Source organism: Phyllostomus hastatus, unplaced genomic scaffold (assembly GCF_019186645.2).
Source record: "Phyllostomus hastatus isolate PE091 unplaced genomic scaffold, TTU_PhHast_1.1 phas_scaffold_93, whole genome shotgun sequence".
NCBI classification, from domain to species: Eukaryota; Metazoa; Chordata; class Mammalia; order Chiroptera; family Phyllostomidae; genus Phyllostomus; species Phyllostomus hastatus.
The window spans coordinates 21,720,538-21,739,393 of NW_025334042.1; the positions used below are offsets into that span (position 1 = coordinate 21,720,538).

At 43.5% G+C, this 18,856-nt stretch overlaps 2 protein-coding genes across 4 annotated transcripts in view; one reads left to right on the plus strand and one right to left on the minus strand.

The window, feature by feature from the left end:
• CERS5 (ceramide synthase 5) overlaps positions 1-6,309 on the plus strand; it is a 29,586-nt gene extending 23,277 nt beyond the window's left edge. For 2 of the 3 annotated variants that reach the window (XM_045830047.1, XM_045830045.1), the window contains 4 exons: positions 1,278-1,406; positions 1,509-1,615; positions 2,335-2,491; positions 5,425-6,309. In XM_045830047.1, the coding sequence (XP_045686003.1) occupies positions 1,278-1,406; positions 1,509-1,615; positions 2,335-2,491; positions 5,425-5,574 (543 nt within the window). In that variant the 3' untranslated portion in view covers positions 5,575-6,309. Of the gene's footprint in view, positions 1-1,277; positions 1,407-1,508; positions 1,616-2,334; positions 2,492-3,758; positions 3,868-5,424 lie in introns of all 3 variants that reach the window. The other variant, XM_045830046.1, reaches the window with a different exon arrangement.
• Positions 6,310-13,577: 7,268 nt separating this feature from the next.
• LOC123813019 (cytochrome c oxidase assembly protein COX14) lies at positions 13,578-16,792 on the minus strand. Its single transcript, XM_045830006.1, has 2 exons — positions 16,626-16,792; positions 13,578-13,987 (listed from the first exon to the last, which is right to left on the minus strand). The coding sequence occupies exon 2, from the start codon at positions 13,977-13,979 to the stop codon at positions 13,806-13,808; it is 174 nt and encodes a 57-aa protein (XP_045685962.1). The 5' UTR covers positions 13,980-13,987; positions 16,626-16,792; the 3' UTR covers positions 13,578-13,805.
• Between the last annotated feature and the right edge of the window lie 2,064 nt (positions 16,793-18,856).

The window sequence follows — 18,856 nt, forward strand, 5'->3', positions numbered from 1 at the left end:
ACCCCACTTACTCAAAGAATTTTAGCTGGAAGAGGTTTTAGATTATTTTGTTTACCCTTTTCTTGCTATTGGAAATGAATTAAGTTTTAAGGGTTTTTGCTTTTTTAAGACTTTATTTATTTGTTTCTAGAGAGGAGAAAGGAGAAAGAAAGGGAGGGAGAGAAACATTAATGTGTGGTTGCCTCTTGCTCATCCCCCAGTGGGACCCTGGCCCAAAACCCAGGCATGTGCCCTGACTGGGAATTGAACTGGCAACCCTTTGGTTCAAAGGCTGGCGCTCATTCCACTGTGCTACACCAGCCAGGGCTGAATTAAGTTTTTTTTTTAAACAGACATAATCTTCATATCTTATTCTTGTCCACTTTATATAATGTAGTGTCATCAGCTCTAACCCTAATTCATTACTAACTTGTGGTTATCTTTGGTGAGGAAAACCAAAGTTAGCATTTTTGGGAATGGACACAGACTAATCTGGATTGTTAATTGTTGTGTAACCTAAAAGCTTGATACTCAATTCAGATGCCCTTCACTCTCCTATGGTCAGGAGACACAGGTCCCCTTATTAAGATTTTATTTTAATACGCCCTGGCTGGTGTAGCTCAGTGGATTGAGCGCTGGTTGGGAACCAAAGTGTCACAGGTTCAATTCCCAGCCAGGGTACATGCCTTGGTTGCAGGCTATAACCCCCAGCAACCGCACATTGATGTTTCTCTCTTTCTGTCTCCCTCCCTTCCCACTCTGAAAGTGAATGAATAGAATCTTAAAAAAAAAAAAAGATTTTATTTTAATACATGATACAAATATAAAAGGTTTGTAATATATATGTAGGTTTGAAAACATACTAAAATGTATACTTGTGAACCCATCCCCAACTCAAAAACTAGAATATACCATTGTATTTGTTTCATCCCTATTTCTCTGACCCAAATTTACCTATTTCTCCCACCCTCTGTCCCTAGCTGGACTGAGAAGTTGTTATTGGACTGAAAGCTATGTCTGATAACTCAGGTATTTAGAGATTTCTCCAGGTCTAACTTTGGCATTGGAATCCAAGATGAAATTAGAGCTTTAAATATGCTTTGAGATATATTAACATAGATTATGGGTTAGTCACTGATGTAGAGAGTTTGGGCTAGGCATCTTCCTAATGGAGAGCGTAAACAAAATGGAACTTCTAAGGGTGGGATAAGATTGTCAGAGAAAAATGTAGGGCACGAGTTGGCCAGCGTGTCTATGGTCTTGCCTGTGCCGCCTCTTCTGTTTCCATTTCTTCCTAGGACTTCCTGATCATGTTTGTGCATCACTTGGCCACCATTGCGCTCATCACCTTCTCATATATCAACAACATGGTTCGGGTAGGAACGCTGGTCATGTGTCTACATGATGCCTCAGACTTCTTGCTGGAGGTACGACCCAACCTCTCTTTCCTCGTTGTTCCCCTCTTTCTCTCCTTTTCTTCCTGAGAACAGGCTTTCTCCTCAACTCAGCTCTTACCTTCCCTTCTCCAGGCAGCCAAGCTGGCCAATTATGCCAAGTATCAGCGTCTCTGTGACACCCTTTTTGTGATCTTCAGTGCTGTTTTTATGGTCACTCGTCTAGGAATCTATCCATCCTGGTAAGTGTTAGGGCTGTGGAGCTGTGGTAGGTATGTAGCTAATGGTACCTTTTGTCAGCTTAGGAAGTAGACCACCACGAACCTGATCGCACTGCTTTTTTCCTTGATCTCACCTGACCTTTATGGACTCTCACAAGACCTCAGTTCCCTTGCATAATATTTCTAGTGAAGCGTGATCCAGACTCAGAGCATCCAACTCATTCGGCTGTGGCTTTCCTGGCTCATCTCTGAAAAACAGTTCTCATTTTATACCTGAGTAATTCCTTTGCTCTCTTTTGTGCTGATTAAGAAATTCTCAGGCTCTTCTTGCTTGTTTTCCTGCTCTGCACCCTCTCCCCCACCTTGACCAACACACACACTCGCACACACACATACACCTCTCACTTCTACACTCACTACTTAATAGTACAAAGTCAGCAACTCTGTGGGTTGGAGATCATGCTTAGTCTGAGGGAATCGGCTACCAACTTTTTTTTTAATTGATTGATTCTTAGAAAGACAGAGGAAGGGAGGGAGATAGATATCATCTCTGTCCCTAAAAAAGAAAACACTTCATAGGCTCCCTTTCTTTATTCTTTTCTCACTGTGGGTGAATATCCATGGAACATGAACTGAGAGAAGGTGCGGGAAGCACAGGTTCTGCTTCCCAGGGAACTCAGCTTCAACCTTATGTGCCTGGCTTCAACTCTAGAACCTGACCATTGGTCTCCCTCTTTTAGGATTCTGAACACAACCCTCTTTGAGAGTTGGGAGATGATCGGGCCCTATCCCTCCTGGTGGCTCTTCAACGGCCTTCTCCTGACCCTACAAGTTCTGCATGTCATCTGGTCCTACCTAATTGCACGAATTGCTTTCAAAGCCTTGATTCGAGGAAAGGTCAGTATAAGAGATGGCTTCTTTCTTTGGGGCTGGGTAAGAAAGACTGGTATTACTCAATAGGCCTCTCTCAGTCTAGCCTGGTGAGCCCCATCTACACAAGCAGACCCAGCAAACAGCCTAGGGATCAGAGTTTTCATCTTTTCTATAAGTTTGAGTATTTAGCCTGTTAGGACATGACTTAGATGTAAGAGGAAGGATCTTCCTTCTTGTCCCTGAGAAATGACTGTTGTTAAATAATGAACAGGATTAAGTTTTAGAGGTGGCCTCAGCCATTTCCTACCCCTTACCTGCTTTAGTGGGTTTCATATTTTTGTTTTTTAGCTGGCCTTTTATCTTTTTCCTTCCTTTCTTTTTTTTTTTAAGTTTTATTTATTTATTTTCTTGTGGTGGGGGGTAGAAATTCAACGTGTGAGAGAAACATTGATAGGTTCCCCCTTGCACGCTCTCAGCTGGGGACCATGTGCTGCATCCCACGCGTGTGCCCTGACTAGGAATCAAACCAGTGACCTTTCAGTTTGTGGGACAATGCCCAACCCACTGAGCCACACCAGTCTGGGCTAATTTTTTTTTAATTTATTGATTTGAGAGAGAGAGAGAAATATCAGTTTGTTGTCCCACTTATTCATGCATTCATTGGGTGATTCTTATATGTGTCCTGACCAGGGATCAAACGTAAAACTTGGCATATTTGGATGATATTATAACCAACTGAGCTACTGGGCCAGGGAAGAAGCCTTTTTTCAAAGGAAATCATATGCAGAGCTCTAAGATAAAAACTAAGAGTAGAGATTGCCTATGGTTCACAAGCCACCCCAAAATGACTGCATTCTGGTGTTCAAGATATGGTTTGTGTAAGGGACTAAGTACTGGCCTCACCCAACTGTTGTATGAGGTGAACGTCCTAAGTGAGATCGGTATTTAGGGTTTCAAATACCCATTTTATGCTCAGAGCCCAAAAGCACAAAGAAAGATATCATTTCATGACAAAATTCACTAAGTGAATCCAAGTTCTGAAGCAGTCAGGTTTTAATTAGCCCAAGGGCTGGCATTCAGCCTTCAGTAATACAGAATCCCAAGGGAGAGGAGCTCTGCTAGAGGACACACTGACTCCAGGACAAAGGGATGGAATGTTGTCTGGGCATATATGACCTCTATGTCTGTTCCTTAGAGCTGCGATTGGTTATAGAACTTGCACAGTGTGCCTGCATATCTTGCTGTAGCTACTGGACATCTCTTCTCCCCCCTGCTTTTCTTTCCTGCCCAGGTGACTTATCCAGGAAGGATTAGACCCAGACTCTGTACTCTCCACTCTTTTCTCACCTCCTTCCTTTTTTCTATGCCTGGTGGGAGCTGGACAGTTTCATCTCTTGCATGTAAGTGTATCTGTGCTTCTGGTATTCATCGAAGCATGTCTGTCTGAATGTGTTTCTCTTCCTTCCTGCTTTTCTTTCTGTTCCCATGTTGTCTGAAAGTGTGCCCCTCTCTCCTGACCTGTGGGGCCATTGGTGACTGGAGTTCAAGTTGCCAGATTTTCCTAAATGGAGGCAAGAATGGAGTCTACTCTATTTTTTCCTTTCTGATTTTCTTCCCTCCTGCCTCACCCCTGCCTTTTTGAGATTCCCTTTACCACAGATCTAGACACACTGTCAGAAATTTCCTAAAGATCAGGCAAGCAATTAGTCATTTGAGTTCAGAGATCAACAGCTTTTAATAGGATCTTAGAGCTAACCAAAGCAAGTGCCCTACTTCTTAGAAACAATAATTATACCTCTGTTTTCTTTTCAGCCCCCTTCTCTCATTTATTTTTATTTTAAAGACAGCACACATTTATTATCCTTCATTTCTGGAGGCCAGACGTCTGGCATAGGTCTCACTGGGTTTCTCTCTCTTACTTTTACGGTCTATTGTAGAGAATTTGAAATACTTTGCTTGATATGCAGGATAATTTAGATTTGAAAACACTACTATAATCCAAATTCTTTTTTATATGTATTTTATTTATTTTTAGAGAGAGGAGAAGGGAGGAGAAAGAGAGGGAGAGAAACATCAGTGTCTGGCTGCCTCTTGTGCACCCCCTACTGGGGACCTGGCTGGCAACCCAGGCATGTGCCCTGACTGGGAATTGAACCTACTGCCCTTTAGTTCACAGACTGGTACTCAATCCACTGAGCCACAGCAGCCAGGGCTAATCCAAATTCTTCATTTGAAAATATAAACAAAAAAGCTGAGGTTAAGCAGTAAAGATTCACAAATAGTAGCATGATTGGGACTAGGACTCTTTTTCTCTCTGACCACCAATCCACTTTTCACCATGTGGATCACCATTGGGTTAGAATACCAAAGTTACACAAGAGAAGTGATCCTGCTCCTGGGGAAAGGGAGAAGACTGGAGAAGTGTATCATAGGATATTGATAGTTGAGCCCTGAAAGAATAGAACTACTAAAAAAGGCCTAGTATGGATCACCTTTGGAGACAGCAAAACTTAGGATAACCAATATGAATAACTGCAGTGGCCATAGCCACCAGAAGGTAGACACAGTGATGACAGCTGTACACATTATTTATGTTGACCTTTTCTGTTTTTTGAGATGGAGGGGAAGAAGGGATGTCTGGGGTGTCCCTCAAACCTAAATCAGGAATCAGCGAATGATTTCAGCTCTCTTAGACTGGTCCTGAAACATACACCCCTCAACCAAAGTAGCTACTTATTCTGTAGAGAACAAAAGCATAAATGATGAGAGAGAAGCCCAGGAAGCAGGCAAAGGCTACAACAGTAGCCATGGTCCAGGTAATATTTTGAGTCAGGTACCATCAGAAAGTAGGCCAAACTGGGAACAGCGCCCACACATGGGCTCTGTAGGACTTGTCTCTCTTACATTTCCAGAAGTTCTGTCCTCACCTTTTCTTCCTTTGGCCCAATCCCACCTAGGTGTCTAAGGATGATCGCAGTGATGTGGAGAGCAGCTCAGAGGAAGAAGAAATGACCTCCAACACAAAAAGCCCCTGTAGCAACAGCTCCAGCAATGGTGCCAATAGGGTGAATGGTCACACGGGAGGCAGCTACTGGGCAGAAGAGTAGAATGGTTGGTATGAGGACTTCCGCACACATGGACTTATAGGGCCACTGGCAGCCTACTCCTCTCGGGCCTCCCCATACCTACAATCCTGTGACTAGGGGTCTGCAGGGCACCGAGGAGAATCAAAGAAGCAAATATTTTCACTTTTTAAAAACCTCTGCCATTTTGTATTTAATAGCCTCCCAGGTTCTTTCAATAATATTATTTGCTTGTGTGTGTTTGTGTGTGTGCATGTGCATTTGTGCATATGCATTAGTTTCATTGGCTGGGTTAGAGCACAATTCCGAACTGGGACCACTAGGCCTTGCCTGGTCCCCTTTGAACCCACCTCAATCCCAGATTGGGCTGCATCTTGAAATATGCTGGCTCTGGACTGTCCCCTCCCTTGTTGTCCATGACTCTTGAGGCTCTGGCCATCTGATGGAACAGCCAAGTTCAGCTACCAGTTTCTGCACTGTTCTTCCTTCGGAGCTGGAATATTTCACATAAAGTTGTGTAGAAACTGACAACCATGGATGAATGGCCAGGATTGCTGTGGCCCCTAGCTAGATCCCCTTCCTACCACCTGGCAGTAACAGGGACAGCTGCTGATACCCTGCTTTTTACTCAATGGTACGCAGGGAGTGGGGGGTGGGAGAGGTTGAGCTGAGGGCTGGAGGAGGACAACAGCTACTGGGTAAGCTGTTAACAGTTTATACTATTGTTTACTCTTCTGTGATTAAAGTGCTTCAACCCTCCTCTGCTATCTCAAACTCTTTAGTGACTCTATCCCCAGTTCCCTGTATCCATAAGCTAATTAAGAATTTTTTTCAGGTCTGATGCTAGAAGCCATTGGACACCCAATTTTTCCATTCTGTGCATGCTGGGAAGAGAGTGCCAGCCTACATTTTAGGACTTTATGTTTTAAGAAAAAGTAAACATGTAGTGGTCACAAGAAAAAATGCTGAGCAAATAAAAGCATGTATATCACCAAACCAACAAAGATTTTGGTTGAAGAGCTAAGACACCTTTAGTTAGACACCTGTGTTTCCCATTTTATTGAATACAGATGCTGCCAGTTAACATTTTAAGATTAGGATAAATGAGTCTCAGCAAATGTTTTCTCTTTTAGTCCTGTTTTCTCTTTTAGCCCACAGAGAAAGTCTTCCTAATCCAGACTTTTCTCTAGTTGAGGTATTGGCAAAATTACCGATAGTAGTAGTATGCATGTCTCAGGATATTTTTTATTTGGTGAATATTCATATTATCAAAATATTTCCAGGTGCTCTGTATACATTAAGACACCTCATTGTCAGGGAGATGGATGCAGATTAAAAGAAATAGGTATTGTTCTAAGAATCAGATACTCACTAGATGTTCACTGGCAATATCAGGATATTGACCCTACTAACGTTACTGAGTGGCTGGATTTTTAAAAGACTTACTCTGAGGCATGGGAAAATTAACTTCTGAAAAATCTTACATATTTAGTCAAAGCTGGTCAGTAAGACTAAGGTCTTATACTGTTAGTCTTATACACTTAGTTCCTCAACTTGCCATATTGTTAAATAGTAATTATAAAATACGAATGAAATGCTTTTGAAAGTCAGACAAGATATGTATTTTGCCTTCTGAAACTTAAACAATAGCTTTGTAAATTCATTCTGGGTTAGTTGGCCCAGTTAATCTAACAAAACATACAAACAAGTGGCATAATAATAGCTAACACATAACTTTGTGTTATATGCCAGGCACTGTATAAAGCATGCTATATTTGATAAAAATTAAGCAAAAAGAGGTTAACTTACCTAAGGTCAAACAGCTAGTAAAGAGTCAAAGCTGGTGTCTATATTTTTTTAATACAAGATTTTATTTGTTTTTAGACAGAGGGGAAAAGGGGGAGAAAATAAGGGAGAGAAACATCAGTGCATGGTTGCCTCTCACGTTCCTCCTACCAGGGACCTGGCCCACAACCCAGGCATGTGCCCTGACTGGGAATTGAACCAGCAAACCTTTGGTTCACAGGCTGGCACTCTATTCACTGAGCCATGTCAGCCAGGGCTCTATTCTTTCTTGTTTTTAAATAATTTTTTAAAAGATTTTATTTATTTCTAGAGAGAAAGGAAGGGAGGAGAAAGATAGGGAGAGAAACATCAGTGTGTGGTTGCCTCTTGCACACCCCCAACTGGGGACCTGGCCCACAACCCAAGCATGTGCCCTCACTGGGAATTGAACTGGTGGCATTTTGGTTTGCAGGCTGGCTACTGGATCCACTGAACCACACTAGTCAGGGCTTAATAGATTTTTAGAGAGAGAAAAACATCAATTTGTTGTTCCATTTATTTATGTATTCATTGGTTGTTTCTTATATGTGCCCTGACTGGAGACTGAACCTACAACCCTGGTGAATTGGGACAATGCTCTAACCAACTAAGTTACCTGCCCACAGTCCAGTGTCTCTATTCTTTTTTTTTTTGTAATATATTTTATTGATTATGCTATTACAGTTGTCACATTTTCCCCCTTCTCTCCCCTCCACCCTGCACACCTTCTCCCACCCACATTCCCCCCCCCTTTAGTTCATGTCCATGGGTCATAAGTTCCTTAGCTTCTACATTTCCCATACTATTCTTGCCCTCCCCCTATTTTCTACCTACCATCTATGCTACTTATTGTCTGTACCTTTTCCCCCTCTCTCTCCTCCCACTCCCGTTGCTAACCCTCCATGTGATCTCCATTTCTGTGGTTCTGTTCCTGTTCTAGTTGTTTGCTTAGTTTGCTTTTGCTTTAGGTGTGGTTGTTAATAATTGTGAGTTTGCTGTCATTTTACTATACATGTTTTTTATCTTCTTTTTCTTAGATAAGTCCCTTTAATATTTCATATAATAAGGGCTTAATGATAATGAATTCCTTTAACTTGACTTTATCTGAGAAGCACTTTATCTGCCCTTCCATTCTAAATGAAAGCTTGGCTGGATAGAGCAATCTTGGATGTAGGTCCCTGCCTTTCATGACTTGGAATGCTTCTTTCCAGCCCCTTCTTGCCTGCAAGGTCTCTCAAGAAATCAGCTGACAGTCTGATGGGAACTCCTTTGTAGGTTACTATCTCCTTATCTCTTGCTTCTAGGATTCTGACCTTCATTTTAATCTTGGGTAATGTAATTATGATGTGCCTTGTTGTGTTCCTCCTTGGGTACAACATTTTTGAGACTCTATGAGCTTCCTGGACTTCTTGGAAGTCTATTTCTTTTGCCATATTGGGGAAGTTCTCCTTTATTATTTGTTCAAATAACTTCCACTTGTTTCTCTTCCTCTTCTGTTATCCCCCTACAATTTGGATGTTGGAACATTTAAAGATGTCCTGGAGGTTCCTAAGCCTCTCCTCATTTTTTTGAATTCTTGTTTCTTCATTCTTTTCTGTTTGGTTGTTTCTTTCTTCCTTCTGCTCCACTCCATTGATTTGAGTCCCAGTTTTCTTCCCATCACTATTGGTTCCCTGTGCATCTTCCTTCATTTCAGTTAGTATAGCCTTCAGTTTTTTTCATCTCATTTGCGACCAAAATCAACCAATTCTGTGAGCATCCTGATCACCAGTGCTTTGATCTGTGCATCTGATAGGTTGACTATCTCTTCGTCACTTAGTTATGTTATTCCTGGAGTTTGCTCTGTTCTTTTATTTGGGACTTTTTTTTTTTCAGTCTTGATGTACCTGTTAGTAGTGAGGGGTGGAGCCTTAGGTGTTCTCCAGGGCAGGGCACCCAGGCCTGCATTGTGACACTGTTTGTGGGGGAGGGGTCCGAGAGGGAACAGTGGCACTTGCTCTGCTCTCTGCTGGATTTCAATCCCTTCCACTGCTTCCCCCAAGCAAACTGGTCCCTTTTGGTGCTGATTCCCAGGTATGTTGGCTTGTGTATGTTCTAGGCCCCTGTGGGTCTCTCCAACGAACTCTCCCATTAGGCTGGGAGTCTCTCCTGGCACCTCCACCCCTACAGGTGTTTTCAGTCAGTGTTTTCAGTCAGTGTTTTGAGGCTTTATATCCTGGCACAGGAACCCTGGGTTGTATGGTCTGTCTCACTCCCCAGCTTCGCCTGGTTTATCTGCACAAGAATGTGGGACCATCCAGTCCGCCAACCACCTTGTGCGCCACACCCCTCCATGCACACTCCGCAGCCTCACTGGGTTTGCCTGCTGCCACCCCGCGCCTGGGGTCTGCCAGCCGCCACTTTTTTTTGCCATGACCCCTCTCTGCCTGGCGCCCTCCTACTTGTCTGGATGAATGTATCTATTTTAACTCCTTGGTTGTTGGACTTCCATACAGTTCAATTTTCTGTCAGTACTGGTTGTTTTTTTGTTTCTAATTTTTGTTGTCCTTATTTTGGTTGTGTGAGGATGCACAGTGTGTCTACCTACACCTCCATCTTGGCCGGAAGTCCTGAGGTGTTATTTCTCAGTGTCTCGATTCTTAACCACTATACTCTACCACTTCCCAAGACTTCACAATGAGGAAGAATATATATTGAAGAAACATTTAGCAAAGGCATAGACTGATTAAAGTTGGCCTTGGATGAGTGAATTGAGGTTAGGGTCAGTTACAGGAACAAGGTCTTATTCTGAGAAGGAACCGTATACATATAGGAGGTGAGAGAGGGGGTGCTAGAGGGTTTGAATCCCAGAAGATAATAGTGTTATTACGGCATATACTAGTTTCACAGATGGCTGGAGAAGTTTTCATGCCCGACAGGAAGGACACAAATTAGTGGACAGCAGGTTAGATGCAGACTCACATCATCCCTATCAGAGAACTAGGAATATTTGTAAGAGAAGCAGGGTATGGTCTCTCCTCTATTAAATATGAGTTTTAACTTTATTGAAAAAAATAACTCATTTATGTGTAAGTACTTTACTGCTTAAAAAATGGTTTCACATACATGAAAAAGTGAACTTAAGGACACTTTTGTAGAGGTAGGATTATCCCCATTCCAAAAATTAGTATTATGGTTGTCTATTACTATGTAACTAATCACCCTAAAATAGTGACTTAAAAGAACAATTTATTATTTCTCATGCTTTGGTTGGTGGACTGAGCTCAACCAGAGGTATTTCATGTGGCTGCAGTCAGATGACAGCTAGGAATACAGTCATTTGAAGACTCAGCTGGACTGGATGTCTAGCATGATTTACTAGCCTGGCTAGAAGTTAGTGCTGGCCATTCCATAGGAATTCAGTGAGGACTGTCAACTAAGATTCCTGTACGTGATCTCTGTGTCTTGGGCTTTGCACAAGTGGTTGTGTTCCAAGAGGCAGGAAGCAGAAGTTGGTAAGTCATTTAAGATTCATCTAGAATTGGCACACATCACTTCCACTGTATTATATTAATCAAAGTAATCACAGGGACCACCTAAATTCAAGGGGGTGGTGAGACAAAATCTACTTCTTGATTGCAGAAGAGCATGTGGAATGGGAGACACAGTTGCATTCATCTTTGAAAAATTCAATCAGCCACAATGAGGAAGCTGTTTCAGGAGTTACTTGAAAAACAAACAGGGTAGTGAACACAGTGCAACACAAAGATGATGTATTATAGAATGATATACTTGAGACAAAATATTAAGCAATGTTACCCAACACATTTAATATAAAAAAAAACACACAACAACACTGAGGTTGCTCATCACGTATCATGAACTCTCACATTATCACAATCCTAAAAATAATGAGTTTAGTTAATGGGTGATAATATGCTGATTTTAAACCAAGTTCTTCAGACTTTAAATCCATCCATGTGGGGAAATATTTTCAATTCAATAAAACATTAAGGGCCTATTTTATGATAGGCACTGTGGCAGAAGCTGGGGATGCAGAGATGAACAAGATCTGGTTTCTACCCTCAAAGAGCTCATACCCCAGTAAGGGGAAAAAAATACAATGTGATAAAAACTGTCCTAAATTATTCTTGGCAATGTGGGAGAAAACTTGAAAGTGGCCCTGGGCCAGTAAAAATGAATGGAGTTTTACCTGGAAAACAGGAATAGAAAGGTATTATGTTTAGACGTGAGAGTATATGACAGGTAGTTCTGGCTTAATGCATACTAAAATAACCTGAGGCAAGCATCTAGAAATGGTGGATAGTTGTTCTTTTTTTTAAACGCATAGCTGAGATTCCAAGAAAAGGTTAAAGCCACAAAGAAAGAAATTGAAAGCTAGAGCAAAAGGCACACAGTTGATGCAATATTGAAGGGATAATGGGCATATAACTTAAGGCCCTGGGTTTTAATGCTGACCACAAGAGACAAGGCTGGCCCAGTGCAGGAAGCTGGACCTGAGACCCCCAGTTAAGGCTGGGACCCTGAAAGAGCAACAGCCTTCGTGAAAGGGAGGAAACTAAAAAATTCGCCCAGTTGGCAAAAGGAGAAAAGTTTGAATGCTTGGGTTTGTAGGGTCAGGAGACTCTTGAGAATTTTCTCAAATTCTGGGCCCATATTTCATGTGAATCTGAGCACCTAAATGTACACTTCCTGTGTGGTCTGGGAAACACCTCAACCCACACCCCATTCCCAGGTAAGAACTTGAATGAAAATTGGTCTCAGATTGGTTATCCATGGGGCTGCTCTGGAGAGACACACAGGATGATACAGACAACATGGGATACTTATACCATTACCACCGCCCCACCAAATAAGAGCTCCAAAAGATATCTCAGTCAAACCTTCAACATATATAACCAAATACTAGTAACTAGAACATATCTAATTAAAGAAATAACAAAGACAAACCAATACCAAGAAAGAAGGAGAAGGGAGTATGAGAAGCAAAGAGTATAAATAGGCAGTTCCTAGAGGATGAATATGCTAATAGATAATAAATCAATGTAAACATGCTCAACCTTACTGGAAATCAATGACATTAAAGTGAACAGAAACCACTTTAGACCAACAGAATGTGTGGACATATTGCTGGTGAGGGTGAAATTGACATAACTACTTTGGAAAAGCAGTAACTAGTAAAGCTAAATCTCTTGGAGAAACTAGCATGTGGGCTGAAGGAAACATACTAGGATACTCATTGCATTGCTATATATAAGAGGGGGAAAAGTAGAAATGACCCATTGCTCTTTCACTAGAGGAATGGAATAAATTGATTTACTAATACAAATATACAGTGCTCCTTGAACAACAGGTTTGAACTGTGCAGGTACACTTATACATGTATTTTTAAAAGATTTTAATTTTAGGGGGAAGAGAGTAAAAGGATTGAGAATAGCAGAAAGCTAGGATTTTTAGGAAGAGGGCTTTTAGGTGAAAGGTTTAAGAGTAGGGGGACAAAGGTCAGAGCAGTATGCACACAGAGCCCAAGAGCGGACAGGTGTCCAAGGAGGTGGACATTTGGGGTGATCACCAAGAATGACATGAACTAGCTACCTCACTTAAAACAGGATGGTGGCAACAATAATTCTCATAGTTGGATTCTACCTCGAATATCCTGTTTTCTTTCACATCCTCTTCATAACTCTAATTAAAGACCTGCAGGTAGATTTCTGTACACTGGTACAGTGAGAAGTTAACCTTATGCTAATACTACACCCTATAAGCTTAAGGAGATGAACTGTATTACTGTAGGCTGTCCAACAACCCCTCCATTTACAAACTGTGCCTCCTCCACTTGGTATAATTTTGAGAGGGTTTTAAACAGAGGCCTCTGCATTCCTTGACAAAAATGCATGTGTGGTCATGCCAGCTAGAGTACCCTATCACCTGGACACAGTAATTGGTCCAGGGATAGTGACTGACCAAAGAGACTAAAGACCAGTCTTTAGTCTTTTCAGGGGGTTTATACAGCTGCTGGGAGTCTTTTCTTTGAGATCATGAAAGGTGGTATTACTACTTCTAAAACTGTATATCCCCCTCTTCAAAGGTTCTGAGAACTCAAGATATAGAAATCCAGTCTGTGAATAGAAAACTGGTAGTTAAGGCCCCACCTCTGCAGCCCACGCCCTATTTAAGTAAACAAATACACCAAGACACAGACAGGCATGGTAAAATATTTAATGTCTGTAAATGTTCCTCCCCCTCCCCCGAATTCCTGTTATGATATGACGGCGTCGCCAAACTGGCAGTTCCAGAGAAAACATGGGCACTTATCCCCAGCAGGGTTTGAAAACCATTAAGGCCCTAGTTCTCTTGACTTAGATATGATGGTAGGTGAGCTCTTTCCAGCAGGCCTCAGGCCCCTCTGGTCAAGAAACAGTCCCCAGGTGCTACAGGTCTCCTGAGGTCTTCTGTTCTTCTGCAGCCTGGCGCTGGGACATGCGCCGCTGGAAAAAGCGGTAGGCTCGGGCACTGCAGAGGTAGCCCCCATACACAGTGAGGAGCATCATAGAGGTAGAGAAGGTCTTGTAGCCAATGTCAGCTAGTTGCTTGGCAGTTGGCATGTTGTCCCCTACAAAGACAGACTGGATTTAGACACCAGGATAACCCTCACATGCCCAGCCCACTTCCCTGTTTATAGCCATTCCATAACTTCTGCATCCTGCTTTGTCTGTCTATTCTGAATGGCCCCTACATGTATGCACAGTCTTATAGTGAAAGACAACATTTAGGAACTCTAAGATTCAAAAGGGCAAATAAAATCTGCATATGAGATACAGACACACAGCTGGAACCACAGGTGCACCTGAATGACATCACAGCTAACACCCAGCCCTCCATGTTTGAGGAAAGAAGTGACTGGTACGAACCACCCAGAAATGTTCATTGGAAAATTAAGCACGTATCAGTTTTTCTGGCTAGCAGGAAATTAATGGAGGTAGTCAGGGATTAAATATTAGCAGTCAATTATTCTCTGTAGGAGAATCAAATGGGTATCTTCTAGGCAATATCCAATTTATTTTCCCATAAAAACAATCTTATTCACAGTGGTTAGCCCTCAAGCATCTGTTTAAGCCAATATATACCTGAAATAGTGCCAATAGTACATTTATATTATTTAAATTGTACTTAACCTTCTACAGCATTAATTCTAAGTTCCAAACACCTATCCAAGTACCTATCCCAAGGGCTAAAAAGAAACTTACTGAGTCCCCAGGAAATTTCTGACTCACACTTGCATGAGATAAGGTACTTCCAATTTAACTGTTCCCTGTATATCTGAACTAGAAAACAAGAGAAAGTCTAGCAGGGCAGTCTCTCATCCTAAACAAAACACTCTTCAGTGTGGGGCTATGAATGTGTTCTTAGACTCCTCCTCTCTGTTGAGGGAACTGAAATTAAAAGACTGACTGAAATTAGTGAGAATACATTTCTTAAAGGTCGAGAATTTGGAAGAAGAAAAGCCCCCAGTTGGCTTAGGGGGTCAGAAGTGGGGTGAGACACAAAAGTGCTTCTCCGAGTGAGTCCTGTGGGTGAACATTCCCTTGGAGCCAGTCCTTGACGGTGGAGCCAAGCTGAGTTGAGATGTAGCTTCCTTGAATTATAATTCCAAATGACTTTAAATAAGGTCAGAGGAAGAAAACCAAATGGCATGGGCTCAAGACAAGAAAGGGTTATGTTCACATTATGTGAACTTTGAAAGGACCCCAAGCTGTGAGACAGTGAAGAAAAGGCACATACATACACGGAGCAGGAGACTACGGTGGCAAACAAGCTCCCAGCAAAGAGACTTGCAGACCTTCAACCTCCCCCTCACTTCTTTCCCCTCATATGCCCCATTACCCTGGCCAGAGGCTACCTGGCCCACTTCTTGGAGAAATAAAAGGAAGAAGACTGACAGCATTCACTAGCCAGGAAACAGGATGGTACAGCTCAGCTAGAAGAGCAACAGAAGACTGATTAATAGACATTATTTTGGTTTTTAGAACCTCACTTCCTCTCTTGCCTAATCCAACCTAAGATTTCTCCTATTTTCAAAGTAACAAAAACTCTTCACAGACTCTGAGCTAAGGCAGGGCTGTGGAAAAGAAGTTCAAACAAGTTTTTATTAACTGAATGGATTAGGGCAAAGCTGAAAATATCTCCAAGTTAGGACACTTTGTGGATTGGGACATTGTTAATAGAAATAAGAAACAAGAAGGAACAGGTATGCGTACCACGATGGTGGTGGCAGTGGCAGTCAAGAAGAACATGAGATGGGTTTTGGACATCTTAAAAGTAAGATGCTCAACATAACATCAGGTTATGATGTCTATCAGACAGATGGATAAGCAAATCTGGACAGATCTTGGGAGAGATACAGATGGAGGTAAAAAATGACACCAAAACAGAGGGTAAGAACAGAGAGAGTGGCCAAGGGAACACCAGTTTGAAGGACTGGGTGCCAGCCTGCAGAGGTAAAGACTGCTGGTTCAATTCCCAGTAGGGCACATTCCTGGGTTACAGGCCAGGGCCCCAACTGGGGTGTGAGAGGCAACCACCGTGTTTCTCTCCCTTTCTCCTTCCCCGTCTTTCTAAAATAAATATTTTTTTTTCAAAAGAGCAAAATAATTAGGGAAAGAAAGCAGGTAGGTAATTCCAAAAACTTCTGGAGGGCTTTTTCATTTTACTACATCCTTTTCCCTGGTTGAAAATCACTGGTGCATCCATTTATTACCACTCATGGAGGTGTGCTGTATCTTTTAGGTGTGTTGGGCCAGAATGAATATTGGGAATCACTACTGCAGAGTTATGCGCCATGAAGACTAGGTGGGATCACTAAATGAGAATAGGTGACTAGGTGACAGGTAAACCTCGGGTAAAAGTTAATTTAGTGAACTGAACTGGATGAGGCATTAAGTAATACGCAAATCTTTAGCCAGGGCCCCAGGCAGGCCCATGAACTCTGACACTCCCCAAAGTCACAGCTACTAGAGCCAGAGCATGGAGGGCCAAGACGCCCGGTAGCTGTCAAAAGATTTGACAGAAACCTACAGATGCAAGGAGTTTGTTGGACTAGAAGCAGTGCTAATTGCGGCTTAGGTCCGCGGCGCAGGATACACCAGTGACTTCAAGGACACGCAAGCCTGAAGCCTGGGGCATGGGAAGATGCGGTGAGCAAAGGCCAGCCCAAACATGCGCTTCTCAGCTCGCCCCAACAGACGGCGTACCTGGATGCTGTAGCTTCCTTCGGTCCAACCGAGGCCTCCGCAGGGAGCGTCTCGCCAACACAGTCTACGCAACCCGACGCAGCACCCAAGACCCCGCGCTTGAGGCTCCCGTCCAGGAACAAACCTAGACGCTGAGGCGCTATTGGTGAGGAAAGTCACCCTTTCTCCCTCCCACCCGCTCTGTTAAGCCTCTAGGATTCGGCTGAACAACTCCACCCACTGAGACGCGAGAAACGGTGCCGCAGCGCCCAATCACCCACACTACAGATCCGCAGACCCGTCTTCCTTTCCGGAGGCCCGTTGAATTCTGGGAGTTGTAGTCATTCTCCATTGAGAGACGGTCTTAAGTGACTCAAGCGGAACTTTTAGGCTACTCAGTCACGATGGAAGAGACGACCTTTCTTGCCGACTCAATCAGCCAGCCAATCCCCAGTCTACGGCGCAGTAACGACTCGGGTAGCTAGGTAGATTCTCTCGGGGTCCGCCCTCTGAAAGTGGACCGCGCGCCCCCTAGAGCTTGGAGATGCCCTCCTCCCGGTGGCCCGGCTTTGGCCAAGCTCAGGTAAGAAGAACCCGACCCACGCCGCGAGGTCTCTACCGCCGAGACGGCGGCAAGTCTGGCCATGGTGTAGGCACGAGGGATGTTTCTGTACCGTGTGTGACCAATCCACTCGCAGGCGGCGTGATAAAGCCTCAAAGAAGCGTGGGGAAGGGAATGGGAGGGGTTGCCACTTTTGGGGAGGTCAACTGCGTGGGCACCACAACTAGGGGCAGGGAATGTCTGGGATTATGAGGAGGGTTTTCCTCTTTCCTGTGTTGTGAATGAGAACATATACACGCAGTGATACACCACAACTTGCGAACCCACGTGCACTGAAGTGCTCTTTCCCAACTCGTGTCTGGTAAAACCACGCTTTATTGGGTAGACAAATAGGCCTGATTCGAAGGCCTTAGATTCAATTAACTGTGGAGTGAACAACAGTAGGTAAAAGTCTTTGGCTAGCAAGATCGCAGGTGCTGCTGAGGGAAGGAAGCTGGTTTCCTGCCCCCACATTGACCTTCTGTATTAAGTCAGTGCCCCTGACTGGACCCAGCCAGATCTGGGACAACTGTGCACCTCGCTCCTGCTACCTGATTCAGGCAGCTCCGCGCTTCATTAGAAAGTGAATTCTCAACGGCTAGAAGCTGAGAGGAGCCTGCCTCCCTGGTCACCAGGCCGGGAATAAGGGAGGGTTAACATAATGCTGGCCAGAGCCATAGTATGCCAGGTGCTGCCACTCAGGAAGCTGAGACCCTGTACTGGACCCGAAGGAGTGTCTTAGGCCCTCAGGGACTATTTATAGCCAGAAGCCTAGGCTGCTGACCTGTGACATTCTCCACTGCCACCCCATCCTGGAGCTAAGCCAGGCAAAGCATACTCCTCTCCCTCCTCCCCTTTCTGTTCTTCCCTTACCCTAGGGCAGCAATTTTCAGCCAGTGTGTGATGTGCCCTGTGATGTGCCCACAAGAGGCACACTGCTGTGTCGCAAGAATTTTTATAACACGCAATACCTGACTCTTTAGTCAGGGGCATTGTTTTCCCTTAAATTATCAAAATTTAAAAAAAATGACAACAGCCAACACAACAATAGCCGTCCAGTATGACCAAGTCAAAATTATATCTATTTTCATGTCAGCTCGTTAAAAAATAGTATTTTTTGTGTGTTACAGAATTTTAGTAATTATAGTTTATGTGTTCCATGAAATGAAAAAGGTTGAAAATCGCTGCCTTAGAGGGCAGGCTGGTTTTAATTTTTATTTCCTCTTCCTTAAGTTTCCTAGCTCTCGGGGTACTCATGTATACCTTGCTGAGAAGGCAGATGACAGAGGGGAGCTGGCCTTGGAATGTCAGGACCCACCAACATGGGGATATGCTCACCCTTCCCTCCCCCTGCTCAGCCTTTGGGCCACTCTCTAGCCCCCTGGCTTCTAGATACAGGTGCTTGTTAGCTGCCCTGGCTGTTCTGGAGGAGGCTGAGAAATAAGTACAGGGTTTGGGAGAAGGAAAGGGGGTAGAGCCAAGGATATTCTGGGGAGATAGCAGGAGGAGGGACCCAGCTGAAACCTCCCTTGCCACTAGAGCTCCTGAGAAGGGAGGCAAGGCAGATCCAAAGGTCACAGGGAGCAGAGTGATCTGAGCCTGCTATGAAAAGGTGTAGCTCTGTCAGCAGATTAAGTTCCTGCTCCCCAAA

Coding starts and splice junctions, on each gene's coding strand:
- LOC123813019 (XM_045830006.1), bottom strand. CDS start 13,979: ATGCCAACTGCCAAGCAACTAGCTGACATTGGCTACAAGACCTTCTCT.